This window comes from Pan paniscus, chromosome 17 (genome assembly GCF_029289425.2).
Source record: "Pan paniscus chromosome 17, NHGRI_mPanPan1-v2.0_pri, whole genome shotgun sequence".
Lineage (NCBI taxonomy): Eukaryota > Metazoa > Chordata > Mammalia > Primates > Hominidae > Pan > Pan paniscus.
The window spans coordinates 27765438-27783930 of NC_073266.2; the positions used below are offsets into that span (position 1 = coordinate 27765438).

The following is an 18493-nucleotide window of genomic DNA, read 5'->3' on the forward strand; positions in this document are numbered from 1 at the left end:
ATGAGAACACATGGACACAGGGAGGGGAACATCACACACCAGGGCCTGTCAGGGGGTAGGGGGCAAGGGGAGGGATAGTATTAGGACAAATACCTAACGCATGGGGGGCTTAAAACCTAGATGATGCATTGATAGGTGCAGCAAACCACTATGGCACATGTATACCTATGTAACAAACCTGCACATTCTGCACATGTATCCTGGAACTTAAAGTAAAATAAAATAAAATAAAATAAAATAAAATAAAGTAAAATAAAATAAACAATCATTTTATTTGCTCACAATTATGTAGGTCAGCAGTGTGGGCTGGGCTCCACTGGACAGTCTTGCCTGGAGTCAGTCCTGTGGCTGCTATCGTCTGGTGGCCCAATTGAGTGTTCTTCAATGGTGTCACTCAGACACCTGCAGGTTACATCTGGCTCTTAGCCAGGCCTCTCTCTCCGTGTATTCGCTCATCCTTAGGGAGACAAGCCCAGGCTTCTTCCCCTGGTGGCAGCACATTCCAAGGGAACGAGAGGGAAACCTGCAAAGCCCTGTGAGGTCTAGGCTCAGAGTTCCACCACCAGTGCTTCTACCACATTCTTCTACTTGGAGCAAGTTTAAAGGCCAGCCTAGATCCAAAGGATGGAGTAAATGATGGGGTTGGCAAAGTCATATTGCAAAGGGTCATGCCTACAGGATTGAGATGAATTTGAGGCCTTTATTTTTGCAGCCTACTATAAACATTGACTAAGCACATTCTTATGTGCCCAGAACTCTGCTAAGCATGAGAGTAGAGTGGTGACCCAAACATACAATGCCCCACCATCACGGAACTGATGGCTCAGTGGACAGAAACAGGTGTTAATAAAATGGTGACACAAGCTGAATGATGAGAACACATGGACACATGGGGTGGAACAACACACACTGGGGCGGGCCTGTCATGGGTTGGGGGGAGTGAGGAGGAAGAGCATCTGGAAGAATGGCTAATGGACACTGGGCTTAATACCTAGGTAATGGGTTGATCTGTGCAGCAAACCACCATGGCACACGTTTAACTATGTAACAAACCTGCACATCCTGCACATGTACCCCTGAACTCAAAATAAAAGGTGAAGAAAAATAAAATGGTGACACAAATAAATTCAATATATATGACAGATGCTTTGGCAGAGGGGCACGTGATACTTTGAGAGCCTCAGGAAGGTAGGGCGTAGGTCTGAAACCGAGAGCTAATGGAAGAGTGTAAGTTGACTGGGTACAGGGAAAGCATCTACATTTTTATCTTGGTTCCTAGGTCCTTTGCCCTGACCCTTGTCTCCTCTCCTCCACTGTTACAGGGAGTTATTCAGTGGATCTTTTGCCATCCATTGAATGAAGATCATATCTCTATTTGCTAGATAAGGCCTTGACACATCTTTGCACTGTCTGAAACATCCTCTCCACCTCCTCATTGCCTAACTCCTTCCCAACCTCCAGATGCCAATGAAGACACCTCTGTTTCCATGGACCTGCCCTAACCCCTCAAGTCTAGACCCCATCTTTCACTGTGGGCCCCAACAACCCTTAATACTTCCCACATTGGGGCTTGTTGTCTCTTTTTCTGTCTATTATGAGCTCTGTGATGGCAAGCTCAGTGTCTGTTCATCCATATATGGCCTAGGAATCACTTCATACCCTGAACCTAGATACACAGTAAATGTTTGTTGAGCAACAACTAAAAAGAGTTGCCTATTTACAAATGTACATATCTCAGTACCTCCCTATGCTGTCCTGGCTACCTGAAATAGATCCACCCATCCTCTCTTGTCTCTGACTCTCTGGAGCTTAAGCTACTGGTTCTTTCCTGGTTTACCTTCTATCCTACTCTTCTATCCTCATCTATTCATTCCTTCCACATTTTTAGACCCAGAGAGAGAAGAGAAATTCAAGAAGCCAAATATGTAGAGTTTGGGATACGTGAATACTGAGAATAGATGTTGAATCTTATATTCGCTAGATTGCTAGTGATCTTTGCACAATGAGTTTCAAAGGTAGGATGGGTGCTGACACCCAACTGCAGGGACTTAGGAGCTCACTGGAGGCAGCATCTTGGAGGGATCAAGCCCAACAAGGGCACAGAGAGATAATTAGTTCAAAAGAGAAGCAAGCCCAGAGGATAATTTCAAAATGGAGAGTGTTTGGACCTCTCTGGAGACGATAAGGAAAAGCCAGAAGAAAATAGTAAAAATTCTAATATCAGGAAGTTCTGATGGGGGTCTGGAGATTGTAGAGTCAGAGGCACAAGTGAGCGAGTCAGTTGTGGCAAAGAGCCATCACCATCCTGCAGAAAGGGCAGGAGGAGGAGAGGCCAGTAAGGAGCAATCCCGTGCCCGCAGCCTGCGTTCTCCATAAGATGGGGGAGCTCCTCTGCTGACAGCATGGGAAGACAAGGCCCTTCAGGTACAAGAGCTGCCAGAAGGCTCGGGAAACTGACAGTGAGACGCCGTTTCACTTGGGCGAACAGGTCACGGTGCTTAGGAAGGGGGTTTCCAAATCACAAAAGCCCCTGAATGATCCCACCCAGTGTGACCATCTGCACGGATGCAAGACCATGTTTGTTGGAAGAAGCGGCAGCTGCTCTGTGCTTCAGCTCACTGCCTTGGAGCCACCAGGTGACATTTTTCACACTGTCATGAGGTGGTTGCAGCCACCACCCCGCCTCCCAATGAGGGAAGGCTCGTTCTGGCCTGTAACTCGAGGCATGCATGCCAACAAAGACTTAAATTACCTTTTTATTTTAAAGAAATAAGAAGCCTCATTTTAATATATCACAGCTACTTAAGTATATACTTCCATCCTATGCCAAACCAATGGCTACTTCAGGATATTAGCCTTTGAAATCATCCATGGCAAAACTTCCTGAGACATTTAGGTAAGTGGGAGGTGATACTGGGGAGTCTGAATGAATCTGGCCCTGGTTAGTACTAGTCTGAAAAGTTACTATTATTGATCCCCTGTCTGGAATGAAGTGGAATAATAAGCTGCTCCTAACAGTAACTCTTCCTGGGTGTGATTCCACATTGAATGTGGCAGGCTGCAGGGGCTTTACAAACACACTTTATGAAGCAAGAGCAATAACCTGAAAGGCAAAATGTTGGTCCGAGCACACACAGTGCAGGCCACTCACTCTTATTCTGCTTATACCATGACTTCCATGCACCACTTTCCAGAACATTTCAGGAAGCTGATTGGAAATGCAGTGCAACAGGAACACCAAGCAGGAAGCACAGTGAGGAGCTGAGTTACCAGCGGCTGCCGTGAGCCATGATCACGACACTGCACTCTGGTCTGGGTAGCAGAGCAAGAGACGATCTCAGGGCAGCAGAGCAAGACACTATCTCAAAAAATAAAAAAGAAAGAGTTGAATGGCCTAGGAAAGGGGTAACGGAGCAGCGCAGGACAGGAAGGGGACAATGCCTTTGAAAAGGGAGGGGAGGCTGAATGTGGTGGCTCACGCTTGTAATCCCAGCACTTTGGGAGGCCAAGGCAGGTGGATCACTTGAAGTCAGGAGTTCAAGACTAGCTTGGCCAACATGGTGAAACCCTGTCACTACTAAAAATATAAAAAATTAGTCGGGTGTGGTGATGTGCGCCTGTAGTCCCAGCTACTTGAGAGGCTGAGGCATGAGAATCTCTCGAGCCCAGGTGGTGGAAGTTGCAGTGAGCTGAGACTGCACCACCGCACCCCAGCCTGGGCAACAGCAAGACTCCATCAAGAAAAAAAAAAAAAAAAACAGGCCGGGCTCAGTGGCTCACGCTTGTAATCCCAGCACTTTGGGAGGCCGAGGCCGGCAGATCACGAGGCCAGGAGATTGAGACCATCCTGGCTAATATGGTGAAACCCTGTCTCTACTAAAAATACAAAAAAATTAGCCAGGCGTGGTGGCGGGCACCTGTAGTCCCAGCTACTTGGGAGGCTGAGGCAGGAGAATGGCATGAACCCAGGAGGTGGAGCTTGCAGTGAGCCAAGATCGTGCCACTGCACTCCAGCCTGGGCGACAGAGCAAGACTCCGTCTCAAAAAAAAAAAAAAAAGAGGAAAGAGAGAGAAAGAGAGAGAGAGAAAGAAAGAGAGAGAGAAAGAAGGAAGGAAGGAGAAAGGAAGGAAGAAAGGAAGGGAGGGAAGGAGGAAGGAAGGAAGGGAGAAAATTTCCAGAGGAGGGGAAAATTGGCTGCGTAATTTGAGATGGATCAAGAGGCCTTTCCCCTGTTCTCCCCTGGAAAGGCAGTGTGAGGGCTGAGCAGAAGGAGGGAGGAGCCTCTGGGAATTTTTGAGATGAACCTCAAAGAGACTGGCTTTCAGGAGAGGAACCAATGTGGTCCCACTTCAGGTGGAACAGACTAAAACCACCCTTGGCAGAGATACATTAATCTTCTTTAACTTGCAAAACTTTCATGATCCAGTGTGGGTGCTGGTGGAGTGACAGGAGTGGCCTATGATCTAAATTTGCCTCACTGAGAAAATAATGAAAGAGCAAATCTATACACTTGTTTGCATATCTATGTGTGGAAGCATGTATGTGTGTATATATATTTGTGAATATATATTTCAGATTTTAAAATATGGGTCCCTAATCTTCCTTTCAATATAGAAAATTGGGAAGAAAATCAAAATACACTGCTACTGCTATCCATATTTGATGCTGTTGAAAATAGTCAGCAGTATCAAATGCCAGTGCAAAAATATAAATATGCACTGCTACCATCTGAACTTCACGCAATCTCCGTAGTGCAGAACCATAGGGTGCATTGCCTTAGGCACACTGAATGTAGAGTGCACTACGCACTGGCCCTGGCCCACCACCCAGTCAAGCCTCCATTCTCATGTTTCCGGCACCATCTTTGGCACTTAGTGTCCAGGCTTGTAAAAGCCACTGTAGTCATGTCCTATACTGACTCCCAGGTCTCTCTCCTGGTGTGTAATCTATGGCTAGTGCCTATGGGTAAATGTTAGATTATTTTTCCTTACCTTAATCTGCTGAAATGAATGGATCCCTCCTGAAGATAAATCACATTGCCAAGTCGGGGAGTGGGGTTGACCCCATGTTCTGCATGTAGCTTGGCCTGAGGGGTAACCCTGAAAGGACGGAGGTCATGGAGCAGCAACACTGAAGAAAGAACACACATGTAGATCAGAAGCAGGTTCAATGCCAGACAGCACAGCTCCAACTTCCACTTGTCCATAGTCTTTAAGCAGGGGGCTTAGTGGGTCCTTCATGAATCTATATTAAAGCAAACAGAAGTGCTCCCAGCCTTACTGGTGCACAGGCTCCTGTAGGAGAGTGAGCCCCTGCAACACGCACCTGCCCTCTCCCCACTCCCTACAGCCAGTGCCCAGAGGGGGCTCTTCTAATCATACAAATCTTACTTTAGGTGTCGAACAACATTGTCTTTAACAACACGTATCATGAATTAAATTAAAAATCATGTTTTTCCACCCTCCAAGGGCAGGGAAGGGTCAACTGAAAGGCACAGATTTTAAATATTCAGGAATTGAAAGTAAAGTATCTTTCTCTCACATAATCCCTTAAAGCCAGAAGGTTCATTCGGCCGGATACTTGATCCCTTGGTCCAGGAGTTCATCACCAGGAAAACCCACCCACAGTCTTGAAGGGAGAAGGCCGCTTAAGTTCTGTTGGCCCCTGTGGATCCACCCGGGGGTACTGGAGCGACCTCAGGACAGCTTCACATCACTACCTAACTTCATTTCGAGATTGGGACAAGGTTGCTATCCCCATTTCAGAGTGAACAGAGAAGATTCAGGGCCAAATCCATGTTCCCAGCACCACAGGAAGAGCACTCGCTCTCCCCCAATCCCGCTGCCTGCGGGAAAGCACCTGAGCCTGAGCCTGAGCCTTGTCTGAACTCTCTGTTGCAGAGATACCCTCAGCCACGGGGCCAGAAGAAGAAGAAAGTGGTGAAGTATGGCATGGGAGGAATGATCATCGTCCTGCTCATCTGCATTGTCTGGTTTCCTCTTCTCTTCATGTCTTTGATCAAATCTGTGGCTGGGGTCATCAACCAGCCCCTGGACGTCTCCGTCACAATTACCCTGGGAGGGTATCAGGTGATCTCTGTGCACACCCCACCTACCAGAGCCTTGCCCCACGCCACACTCCTTTATGATAGCTGTCTGTAGGGTGTTTAGTCATGGGCTGCCAACCCTGCTGTCGGCATTTGACTGCTCAGCAAATACATGATGTATGAATGAGGTGCAGAAGACATTGAGAGACTAGTTCCCCTTTGGTCTTGAGCACGGGAATAATCACTCCAAAAAGAGATCTCGGATGCCATGTATCATGGGATAAACATAGCCTACATAAATGGGCTGATATCCTACATAAATGTTTTTCTTTTGACTCAGGATGCAGAGAAGAGCTGGGGAATATTGACAACACTGTTCTCTTTGTTTTCCAGCCTATTTTCACAATGAGTGCCCAACAAAGCCAGTTGAAAGTTATGGACCAGCAGAGCTTTAACAAATTTATACAAGCTTTTTCTAGGGACACCGTAAGTAAATCCCTATAGTAGATTTCTGTGAAGACCTCTCATCTAGGGAAGTTCACTCGTTGTCATTTAATGCTTTGCCATGGCCTGAGGTGGTGGGAAGGAGGACTTTTCAGGGTTTATCAGTTACATAGAGCAGATTCCTGGCCACTGGCTACTTTGATAATCTAAGAAGTTATGTCTATGTTGTTGGACATTAGTGGTAATAAACATTTAAATATTGATCCATTTTAAAAATTGTTTAACTTTTTAAATTGTGGTATATATTCATCTCTTGACTAGTAGGCCTACTCTGGGAATCTGTCCTAAGAAGTAATTCAAAATATGAGAACGCTCTATCTAGGCACTGGCTTATGAGTGCATTCTCTGCATTAGCAGAACTAGAGGCAATTTGCGGTTCAGCAAACAGGAGCTGGTTGAGGAAATTAAGGCAGATGTATTACATGAATTTGATTGGCAAGATACTCTAGAGTGGTCATAATAGGAGAAGGAGCTTCTACTTTTCATTTTATTTACGTGCCATGTTGTCCAAAGATTTTCTAAGCAACTTATTTTGTAATTAAAAAATTCATTACAGAGACTATAAATGACATGACAATTTCTCAAACTAAAACATAAATTTTAAAAAGGCTATTATTTTTTAAATTACAAAAAATAAGAAATACATCCCCTAAAACTTAAACCAACAATTATGTTCTGGTAGCAGAAGGGTGGCTGATGTTATTCTCTTGTCTATATTCCACACTTTTAATAATATAACATAATCCTCATCATTAAAATTTGTCTTATAAATAATTTTTTTTATTTAAGAGAGTGAATAGGAAGGAGATGCTTCTTTCTTCTGTAAAATTATCACCTATAATGCACACTGTCAAAACTAATCTGGAACAATGAGCAGTTCTTCAGAGAGGGTTGGGATGTCCTGAGCAGATTGTTTTGTCTCTCTCATGACAGAGACGTTCCCCCATAGGTGATACATTTCCTTTTTAGTGGAAAGGAAAAATGACACGAAATTATCTGTTTTTCCTTTATTGTTTAACTGGAATGATTCCATAGCTGTATTGATGGTAGCAACTGCTGGGATTGGATAATGTAACTGGAAACTGCCCATACCTGTGGGTAAGGAAGCCAAATTAGTGCAATGGAACACTCAAGACCATCCATTATAAAAATATTCCCTTCAAAGGGAGAAACCTTTTCCATACTGCCAGTTAAAAGGAAGAGTGACTGCTTTCTTTATACAGCATGATGCATATAATCTATTTATGCATGTGCATTTGTGCACATACAGGGTGCTATGCAATTTCTGGAAAATTATGAAAAAGAAGACATAACAGTAGCAGAACTGGAAGGAAACTCAAATTCTTTGTGGACCATCAGCCCACCCAGTAAGCAGAAAATGATACACGAACTCCTGGACCCCAATAGTAGCTTCTCTGTTGTTTTTTCATGGAGTATTCAGAGGTAGTTACTGTATTTCCATGTATAATTTATCCCTTTCCCCAGTCTAAACATGGAGTTGGGGGATGGAGGGTGTGGTGGGATGGAAGAATGGAAACTTTAGATTGATGTGGATCTTACTTTATCATTATAGCCTTGGGAACTTACCTTCAGTGCCAAAGCTAACATTTTTATTTATTAAATAATGACTTGCCTAGGAATCACTAACCAGACTAAGAACTTCTCAGTTTTCCTTTTTTGTAGTTTTTAGCTAACTTTAGTTTTCTGGTTTTGGGGTTTTTGTTGTTGTTGTTGTTGTTTATTTTTGCATTTCAAAATCCACTGTATTTTATTAGCTTAATGTACAATTGGTGAAACAACACTTAAATTTCAAATGTTTCTTACTATAATGCAAAATAGTATTACTGTGAACACCTCCCTCGTGCATCACTTACAGCACTGTTATAAATCTACCACAGGGAGCCTCTCCACTTAGGTTTTCTTCATGCATCTTAGATTTCACTGTCCATAATCTTCCATGGAAAAGGAAGTGAATTATGCCCACCTGAGAGAGAAAGGCCGTTCCTAGCTCTGATGCAGCAAGAACTGGCCACGTGCTTTCACATAAACACTAGAAATGAAGGCAGAGCATCAAGTGATTTGAAAGTTGATTTAAATTAATACTGGTTTTTAGAAAATCTAAAATTGTTTCAATGCAAAAAAAATTTTGAATGTAACTATAAATCTCCAAAAAAATCAATATCCTGCTCCTTATAAACTGAAATCCAAATAAATTATATATTTTAAAGTTGGGTTATTCTAGATAATAAGTTGTTTTTAAAGAGAGGCTGACAGTGAGTTCTGTGAGCAAGAAAGAGAGGGTAGAGAGAAGAGAGGCAAGGTGATGATTTACAAAATGAAACAGTCTGGGGGAATTTTACAACTTTCACCAAAGGCTGAAGTTTGGTCTAAATGATAAAGAAATTTCAGGCCGATTGTGGTGGCTCACACCTGTAATCCTGGCACTTTGGGAGACTGAGGTGGGCAGATCACTTGAGGCCAGGAGTTTGAGACCAGCCTGGCCAACATGGCGAAACTCCGTCTTTACTAAAAATACAAAAATCAGCTGGGAGGTAGTAGCGCATGCCTGTAATCCCAGCTACTCAGGAGGCTGAGGCAGGAGAATCGCTTGAACTAGGGAGGCAGAGGTTGCAGTGAGCTGAGATCACGCCACTGCACTCCAGCCTGAGTGACAGAGCAAGATTTCGTCTCAAAAAAAAAAAAAAAGAAAGAAATTGCAGCCTCTGGAGGCCCATATTATCACTTGCATTCCACCAATACTGGGGAAGCCCTACCTGACCCCCTTCCAACATGTGAGATGCGAGGGCAGCTTGACTGTCTCCGAAGAGAGAGACTTCCTGAGAGTCCTCTCTGCCCAGCCTGAGCCAGTGGCCAGCACGTGGCCCCTGCTTTGTTTTTCCTTGTGTTGGTAGAAAGAGCATATCTCAGCAGAAGTTCTCACATCCAAATACTGCAGCCAAAGCCCAACAGTTTAGTGATGCAGTTTTGGGAACCTCAGCATAATACACTAGTTGATTAACTTAGCTCTTTCATCACAGTTTTGAGATTTAGAACCCTAAGCAAGCTTATTTGGGCACGCAAGCAGTAGGTTCATTTGGGTCCATGAGAGCGACTTGTTAGTTAGAATTAAAAAAGAAGCATGACAGGTACAGAAGAATGCTTTCTGGCATCTAAAATTTACAAGGAAGCAGTTTAAAAAAATTCAAAGTTGGGCTGTTCAGAATGTAAAGAACTCCTTCAATCCCATTTTCTCCTTTTAAGTGTCCCAAATTCCTTATATCCAATTCTGTACAAATTACCAAAAATTTACTTTCTAGCCTTTTCTTTAAAGAGCTACTAAAAACAACAACAACAACAACAAAAACAAAAAAAACAGAACAATTAAAATTCAATTTCTGACTGAATATTCTTTTTAACACATGGAGTTTGTTTATTGCCGTGGAGACTAACATCATTGGGTTGATATAAGAATATTTTAGAACCTCGTATTAAAACATCAAGATGGGTTCTCTTTTGGTCAGCAGGTTCCTCCTTTTTCTCACCTTCAACTCTGTTTTAAAAGTGTTTGTGGCCTCCTTGGGTTCTATTAACTCGATTGTCTAAGAAGCTGAGCATTGAGGTGAAGTAGACTGAAAGGGTCAGGATTGACAATTGTGGACCCAATGAAAACATGGTGACATTAATCAAATTAAGAGTTAAATATGTTGTAAATCTCTTTTCCAGACTTCTGAATAATCACTGACATTAAGCTTTTTTTTTTTCTTCACAGAAACTTAAGTCTGGGTGCAAAATCGGAAATAGCAACAGATAAGCTTTCTTTTCCTCTTAAAAATATTACTCGAAAGAATATCGCTAAAATGATAGCGGGCAACAGCACAGAAAGTTCAAAAACACCAGTGTAAGTGTATTTTTTCCTACTAATAGAGCTTTGTTAGGTATATGCAGCTGGTACAAAATGTCCATCTACAGATTCATGTGTATGAGGAATGCAACTTCATTCTTTGGTAACACAAAGTTAATTTCTATTTGGAGGCCCCATTTTGCAAGATTAAAGAAACTTAATCTCAGCTATGGAGTTTTCTGTCCACTGTCCCCAGGGTTATGTCTATGTTCCAAATGAGGGTTTGGGCCAGGCGTGGTGGCTCATGCCTGTAATCCCAGCCCGTTGGGAGGCTGAGACAGGTGGATCCCCTTGAGGTCAGGAGTTCAAGACCAGCCTGACCAACATGGTGAAACCCTGTCTCTACTGAAAATACAAAGATTAGCTAAGCGTGGTGGTGCACATCTGTACTCCCAGCTACTTGGGAGCCTGAGGCATGAGAATCACTTGAATTCTTGAGGCAGAGGTTGCAGTGAGCCTAGATCGCGGCACTGCACTCCAGCCTGGGCAACAGAGTGAGACTCCATTTCAAAAATAAATAAATAAATAATAAAAAACAAATGAATGAGGGTTTGTATGGTGCCAGGCTACAGGGAGCTCATCAGTGCATGGAAAGTGCTGGCCCGTTGGGCTTCCATTGAGACAGACATTATTCTTCCAGGTCTGTCTTCAGTCTGCAGAGTGGCTGTCTCCCTCAGCTATTGGGACCCATTTTGGGGCACGCTAGAAATCATCATGCTGATTCTCATGCGATTTGGAGGTGTGGGAGCTCTGGCAGGTCCACCTGGGTTCATATGGCCCAACATAGTATGTGCCCAGTGGTACCGCATTCTCCCTGCCCTGCCCCCGGGGGTACTGGGCTATTGGTGCCTCCAAGGGCCTTATTCAGGAATGGGACATGGGACTGCACTAAAATGATCCAGGCCTCTTGTCATTCATGTCTGCCACCTGATCGTGGGTACCCACTTCACTCGTTCACCCTCAGTGGAAAGAGGTGGGGCTCAAGGTTCCTTCTTAGGGAGCCACTAGTGTCAAGCACATTCTCCTCCCACTCTCTGTGCACCTGGCCCAAAAAGTATTGATCTCATCTCTAGATGACAAACCTTGCTCTTATCTGACCATAATCACCAAAAGCCAGGCAAAGACCCTGTGAGACCCTTTTCTACTATTATTCCTGCCCCTGGGTCTCTGAATGGGGGTAGAGTATACACGGTTGAGGAGGAAAAGGGGTAAAAGGAAATTTGGAAAAAAACATATTATATATCTCAAAATACTATCCCGCCACTTAAGTACTCCACTTCCAACAGATGCAAGCTGAGATGTTTAGATTCTAATATATGAACTAGCAAGAAAAAAATGATATGGATCTAAAACTGCTAAACAAAATAGTCCAGGCAGCCACCAGTGATGCCCCCAGTTTTGTCCTCCAGACTGCCCTGGCCCCATTGTAATGCATGGAATATATGGATCACCAGGGTGCAGGCCTTAGAAGTGTTCCCAGACTGAGATATGTTTTGCGACTCACTAAAGTTGAAGGGCCCTTGGAGACCATCAGATCCTCTCCTATCACCTCCCAGATGATAAGGCATATCTACTCAAGAATGTATTGAAGGCACTGGGCTTGTGGGAGGCAGAGGTCACTCGAGGTCCAGGCCACCATCTTTCTTCACCTCTCACTCCCCTCTAGATCAATTCATGAAGTCTACTTGTGTATTAGTCCATTCTCATACCGCTAATAAAGACATACCTGAGACTGGGTAATTTATAAAGGAAAGAGGTTGAATTGACTCACAGTTCCACACGGCTGGGGAGGCCTCACAATCATGGCGGAAGGCAAAGGAGGAGTAAAGGCACATCTTACATGGCGGTGGGCAAGGGAGCACGTGCAGGGGAACTGCCCTTTATAAAACCATCAGATTTCATGAGACTTATTCACTATCACAAGAACAGCATGATGATGGAGGAAAACCTACCCCCATCATCCAATTATCTGCCACCAGCCCCTCCCATGACGTGTGGGGATTATGGGAGCTACAATTCAAGATGAGATTTGGGTGGGGACACAACCAAACCATATCAGCCTGATTATAGATATGTTTCAAAATCTAAAAATTAAAATTTGCAGCGTGCTCAATGGTATGGATAAGAATTGGAGGATCCTAGCAAGAAACAGTGCCCCTTGGCTTCAGAAACAAGCTGCAGAATTGGGAAAAGGCCTGTGGCTGTTTGTAAGCCATCGCCCAGCTTGTTGTACAGACTTACATGCAGATCCAGATAAAGCTCAGTGAATTTGCTCCATATGAGAGAGTTTTGACTGTAATAGGAACCCGTAAATTATGATGTCTACACATTGTACAGATATATGAAACTTTCACTATTATTTGGTGATACAAGGTCAACAATAACAACAAAAAATCAATTTTAGGTGGGTAAAGCAACTAAAACGTAATTATATCTTTTTTTTCTTAATGTACAGGACCATAGAAAAGATTTATCCATATTATGTGAAAGCACCTAGTGATTCTAACTCAAAACCTATAAAGCAACTTTTATCTGGTAAGAATGAGAAAAATTTGTTTCGGAATTGTTTTCAATCCTAGTTTTATTCAATTTCAACAGTTTGTGTTTTGGGCCTTCATGAAACCACTTTCTAGTTATCTCTTCCTGTGTGACAGACTATGTATGAAACCCCTGACAGCCTTCACTAGCCCAAAGGAGTCACTCACTCAGCTGGGACCCACATTCTTCATTTTCTCTTTTTCATCGATATGGAACTTGATTGACTTATATTCACACCAAATTTCTTATAGTACTGATTCATCAGATTATAGACTTGTTTCTATTAGCAGCCAGATTACTGACAGGAAACTGTCTCATACATTGTTAAATATGTCTGCCCCTCACAATAAGAACAGTAAAAATATAGCATGAAATGTACTTGATTCAGCCCAAGGATTAGTAGTATCACTAGAGGCACTTTAGTGATTGAATTTTCGCAATATAACTTGGATGGTATAAATTCATGTTTCTGGATTCCATTAATTAGCAAGAATTGCTTGACTTCATGGCTTGAACCAGAAGCAGATGTATAGATCTGGACAACGTGGAAAACCAGTGCAGTTATCTGGCACACATTCATTCATTCTCCAACATGGGCCACTACGCACTAGGCAATAGGCCAGGCGCTGGAGCCTGGGCTCTGTGCTGCTGTGTTTAGCTAGAAAGATGCAGACATAAGTGAAGAGTTGGAAAGCCACACAGAGACTGGCCTAGTAGAGGCCCAATGGAGGGCCCTGGGGATGGGCAAAAGGCCGGGCTCCACATCACACACCTTTCTTCCTCAGCAGTAAATAAGTATCTCTTGCAAGGTATTTGCAAGACACATTAAGAAGTTTGCTATTTCCCTTTCAGTCAGGAATAGTTGTAGAAATGTTTCATCTGGACATGCAGATTGCTCAACAATCAGTAATTTCCCATGAAATAATTCTGTCCCTCCACAAGCCCTTCCCGAGGTGACTTGGTGCTGCAAGCTCCTGTGTTTCCTCCATACAGCTGTCTCCCGACTTCAGAACCAACATTCTTCCTGTTCCTGTGTGTTCTGGGTGGTTCACCTTCTTCCTTGATAAGGACTTTGGCTCTAATAGGATCATGCTGTGCCTTACTCTTCTTCATTGATCCATCCTTCCATGCCATAGACATTTTTTGTCAAGTACCATTCTTGGATTCCTACCATCTAGGACAAGCTTTTCCAACCCGCAGCCCATGGGCTGCATGTGGCCCAGGACAGTGTTGAATGTGGCCCAACACAAATCTGTAAACTTTCTTAAAACATTATGAGATTTTTGTATGATCTTTTTAGCTCATAAGCTATCCTTGGTGTTAGTATATTTCCTGGGTGACCCAAGACAATTCTTCTTCCAATGTGGCCCAGGGAACCCAAAACATTGGACACCTGTGATCTAGGAATTTAGTATGAAATGATGCTGATGTTGCTCCCACCTTCACACAGTTTAGTTTATAGTTCACCACCATGTTTCTCAGGGGAAGCACCAGTATCATTGGCAGGAGTGGAATCTTCTTAGAAAGACCTATACAATGTCACTACAAGCTTTTTACCCTATCTTTTACAACTCTTTTGCATTCACCCTAAACTCCAATAAAAGTAATCACTGACCCGATATTATGGTTCTCAGAGATTTGCTGAGCTGTGTCCCATCACTCTTCCTGAAATGAGCTTCCCTCCTCACCCACCTTCACCTGTTGAAGTTCTCACTTGGCGAATCTCAGCTCAGAAGTTATCTCCTCTGTGAAGCAACCATGGAGCATACTATCCAGAAGTGGTCTCTCTAAGCCAACAGAACTTGTCAATGCTGGTCCCATGGTGGCTGTCATGTGCCCATAAATTGTGCTTGTGTACACAGTCTTTTCCCACGGAGATAAGGAACAATGTTATATGCAATTTTGGAATCCTTTAGCACCTAATTGAGTGCCTTCCTCCTATGAGACATGCAACAAATGCTGGTAATATGAATGGACTGGTTGATTTGATCACAAGTCAGCAATTTGGGTTTTTAAATGTCTACAGAGTCATTTGGGATTATCAGCTCAGCTGCTCAGGTGGTGGATCCTCCACTTTTGCCCTGTGGTTTTGCTGCCATGCCCGTGTAGCAACAGTGGCTGACCTCTCTCACTGAAAAGGAAAAATCACTTACATACCCAGGGCCCTCTCTTCCTTGCCCATTCACACTTCTAGTATGTCCATGCATCCTTTTCATCCTAGAACCTTATGCTATAGTTAGTAACCAGATTTTGCCATCTGAAAACTGTTGCTGTGCATGAAATCCTAAAATTCTCATGTCAACTTAATTTTGCATTTCTACCCTTCTAGAAAATAATTTCATGGATATTACCATCATTTTGTCCAGAGACAATACAACGAAATATAACAGTGAGTGGTGGGTTCTCAACCTGACTGGAAACAGAATATACAATCCGAACTCTCAGGCCCTGGAACTGGTGGTCTTCAATGACAAAGTCAGTCCCCCAAGTCTGGGGTTCCTGGCTGGCTATGGGTAAGGACTCATTGAACAATTCACAGTTACAAGAGTCTACTTCTGTATCATATAAAGTTGAGAGTGGGAAGCCTTTTATGTTCTTAGAATTCGCTAATTTTAGAGCTGCAGTATTAAAATGCACACATCCTTGTGTGCATTTTATTTCAAAAAATGAGGCACCAGAGTCCCAAAGAGATCAAAACTCCCAGTGTGACTCACACAGCCCAGGTATATGGCTTCTTTACTCCACGCCTTCCTGTTATGGCACAGTTTAATCCAATCCCATGTTTACATGTATAAATTGGCACAGAAATATCACTTTTTTGCTTAGATTTCCTTCTAATCCTTAGCAGATGGATCTATTAGACATCCTGCTTTTGAACTTCTGAAACATCGCATCATGTTCTGATGCTTAAATCCTAGGACACGCACATCCCCACAAGACACAAATATAAAATATTATATTTCTCAAAGTTAGCCTCATAAGAAATGATTTTCACCCAGAATTTTATAAAAATTAATCTGAGAGACAGTATTGCTAAAAGGAAAGGAGCCTGCCACAGAAAATCATATATAATTACATTTCTACCAAACACATTATATGGTTTATGCATTTAATATATGCAATAAAACCACCTAAAGTTCATACATGAAACGGTTAGCATTGATTATTTCCAGAATGTGAGATTGTAAAGGACTTTCATTTTTCAAGTCTAACAGTTCTGTAATACATAATTCTATTTTCTATTTATAATAATTCTACAATAAAAAGTCAACTTTTTAACCAAAGGGAAAAAATGTAAGATTTGATTTGCTTATTTCTTCTACAGAATTTGAGGGAAAGTAATATTTTTTTCTTTTAGACGTGCTTTTCTTTATTAACTATATTTAACTGCTGTATGCAATTTCTACTTACTGTTTTTTTCAGTATTATGGGATTATATGCTTCAGTTGTCCTTGTGATTGGGAAATTTGTCCGTGAATTCTTCAGTGGGATTTCTCACTCCATCATGTTTGAAGAGCTTCCAAATGTGGATCGAATTTTGAAGTTGTGCACGGATATTTTTTTAGTTCGAGAGACAGGAGAACTGGAGCTAGAAGAAGATCTGTATGCCAAATTAATATTCCTATATCGCTCACCAGAGACAATGATCAAATGGACTAGAGAAAAAACAAATTGAAACCTTAGAACAAGACTGCAAATAATGTTAACATTTGAATTTTTTTTAAAAGCACAATATTCTCATAAGAGCTAAGCATTTCTAGTTCGATGGAAATGGTTTGTTTCTCTTCTGACAGGTAGACAAAAGGAGCTGATATCCTTCTGCAGTAAAAGCTACCTTGCAAGTTAAGGCACTGTTGAAAATGTTATTTGTAACTCCATTTCTCTGAAATCAGGGCTACTTGCTTTATGTTTTAGTCAACAGTGTCTTGCATTCTGATTGATCATGTGAAGGAATCATTTATGGGCCCCGTCCCTAAGAGAAACAGAAGAGGAGTCAGAAAGAAAGATGCCTGTGTTTTCCTCTGTGGGGCCCGTGCACTTCCTGGAGAGATGCTACAATGCAATATACAGCGCTCCATCCCCACTGGGGAAGCTGCTGTGATGAGACTAGATGAGCCTTCAACACACTCAGAAAATGCAACAGCAATAGGGGGCAGACAGCTCCTACCTGTGTTCCTAGGAGCAAAAGAGAGGGAACTAATTGCCCGTGAAGACGCCAGTGGAAGGATCAGCCTCATTCTAAGCAAAAACATAGTATTAGTGATACTCTTACTGCCTTATCTTAACCAAGGACTAATAGGATACCTTTCCATTAAACACCAGTGACTTCTCAGGAAAAAAAAAAAAAAAACGGAGCAAAACAAATGATGTGTACACCTGCTTTGTTATGGTCCAGCAGTGACCAGCTTCAATGAGGGGAACCATTCTGGAGGGCTGCGGTCTCCTGTGCAAACAGACATGAGGCAGAAGAGTAAAAAGACCAACCCAGTGGGACCTAGAATACTTTGTAACTCTTTAATAACTGAGGTCAGGACCGCTCTTCTGCCTTCCCCTTCCCTTAACGTGCTTTTTCCCATTTCCATGATTTAAGGCAATGGTTTTTCCAGTATGTGACATTTTCCTTCCTGTTTTTCAGGTATATCAAAGAGTTTACATATTCCAATTCACATTTTTACATCTGAGACGGGTTTTTTAAGTTCATAATTATGAAAGAAATATGTATATTGAGCTTGGGGAAATAAAAATGGCCTTTTCTTAAATTATTATTATTGGTAATACAACCTCTTCATTAAATAACAATGTAGCATGAAAAATTTATGATTGAAATGTAGTTTTCATTCCATATTAAGATACAGTTTCTGAGAAGAATCATTGAATGGACTAGAATATGTCAAAAATTGATCCTGTGTAGTTTGGGTTCAGGGCTGACTTAAAATAAAGCACATCCTGCAAAGTCATTTTAAGAATATTCCTTATTTTGCTTTTTTGCATGAAATAGAAAATGGATTGTTTTGATACAGTGTACAGTTTTTTTTTAATCAACTGAAATAAGAATCCACTTCTTGCTGGTTCTGTTTTGTTTTGTTTTCCTCATATAAGCAGAAAACAACTAACAAATAATTTCCAAAAAGGAAACGATTACAGTGAATATGGAGCTTTAAAAAAGTAGCAGACTTCAAATGATTTTGTGTCTTGTACAGAATTAATTAGTGCATATTTATTCTTAACACGGTGAAAGCCAGCACGCTTCCGCCTGTGGAGATAAACTGCTTCCATCATTGCAACAATAAACTCAAACCACTTAGCAGAATTCTTGCATGAAGTTCTGATTTCCCAACAGCAGAAAGAATCATGGTGCATATCTGGTTGTGAGTTCTTTCTTTTAAAAAAAGTCAACAAGGAATTTCCAGAAAGCAAATTGTAGCTCATTTAGAAAAGATTAGGCATAGGAAAATGCTCATGAGAAGAAAACATAAAGATCAGAGGATACCAGAATTGAAAT

The 18493-nt window shown here is 42.2% G+C and overlaps 1 protein-coding gene across 4 annotated transcripts in view; it reads left to right on the forward strand.

Moving 5' to 3' along the window:
- PIEZO2 (piezo type mechanosensitive ion channel component 2) overlaps window positions 1–18277 on the forward strand; it is a 478719-nt gene extending 460442 nt beyond the window's left edge. For 3 of the 4 annotated variants that reach the window (XM_034943967.3, XM_008959670.5, XM_003807526.5), the window contains 7 exons: window positions 5902–6090; window positions 6441–6533; window positions 7822–7994; window positions 10321–10449; window positions 12908–12987; window positions 15320–15503; window positions 16414–18276. In XM_034943967.3, coding sequence (XP_034799858.2) covers window positions 5902–6090; window positions 6441–6533; window positions 7822–7994; window positions 10321–10449; window positions 12908–12987; window positions 15320–15503; window positions 16414–16666 — 1101 coding nt within the window. In that variant the 3' untranslated portion in view covers window positions 16667–18276. Of the gene's footprint in view, window positions 1–5901; window positions 6091–6440; window positions 6534–7821; window positions 7995–10320; window positions 10450–12907; window positions 12988–15319; window positions 15504–16413 lie in introns of all 4 variants that reach the window. The other variant, XM_034943968.3, reaches the window with a different exon arrangement.
- The last annotated feature ends 216 nt before the right edge of the window (window positions 18278–18493 follow it).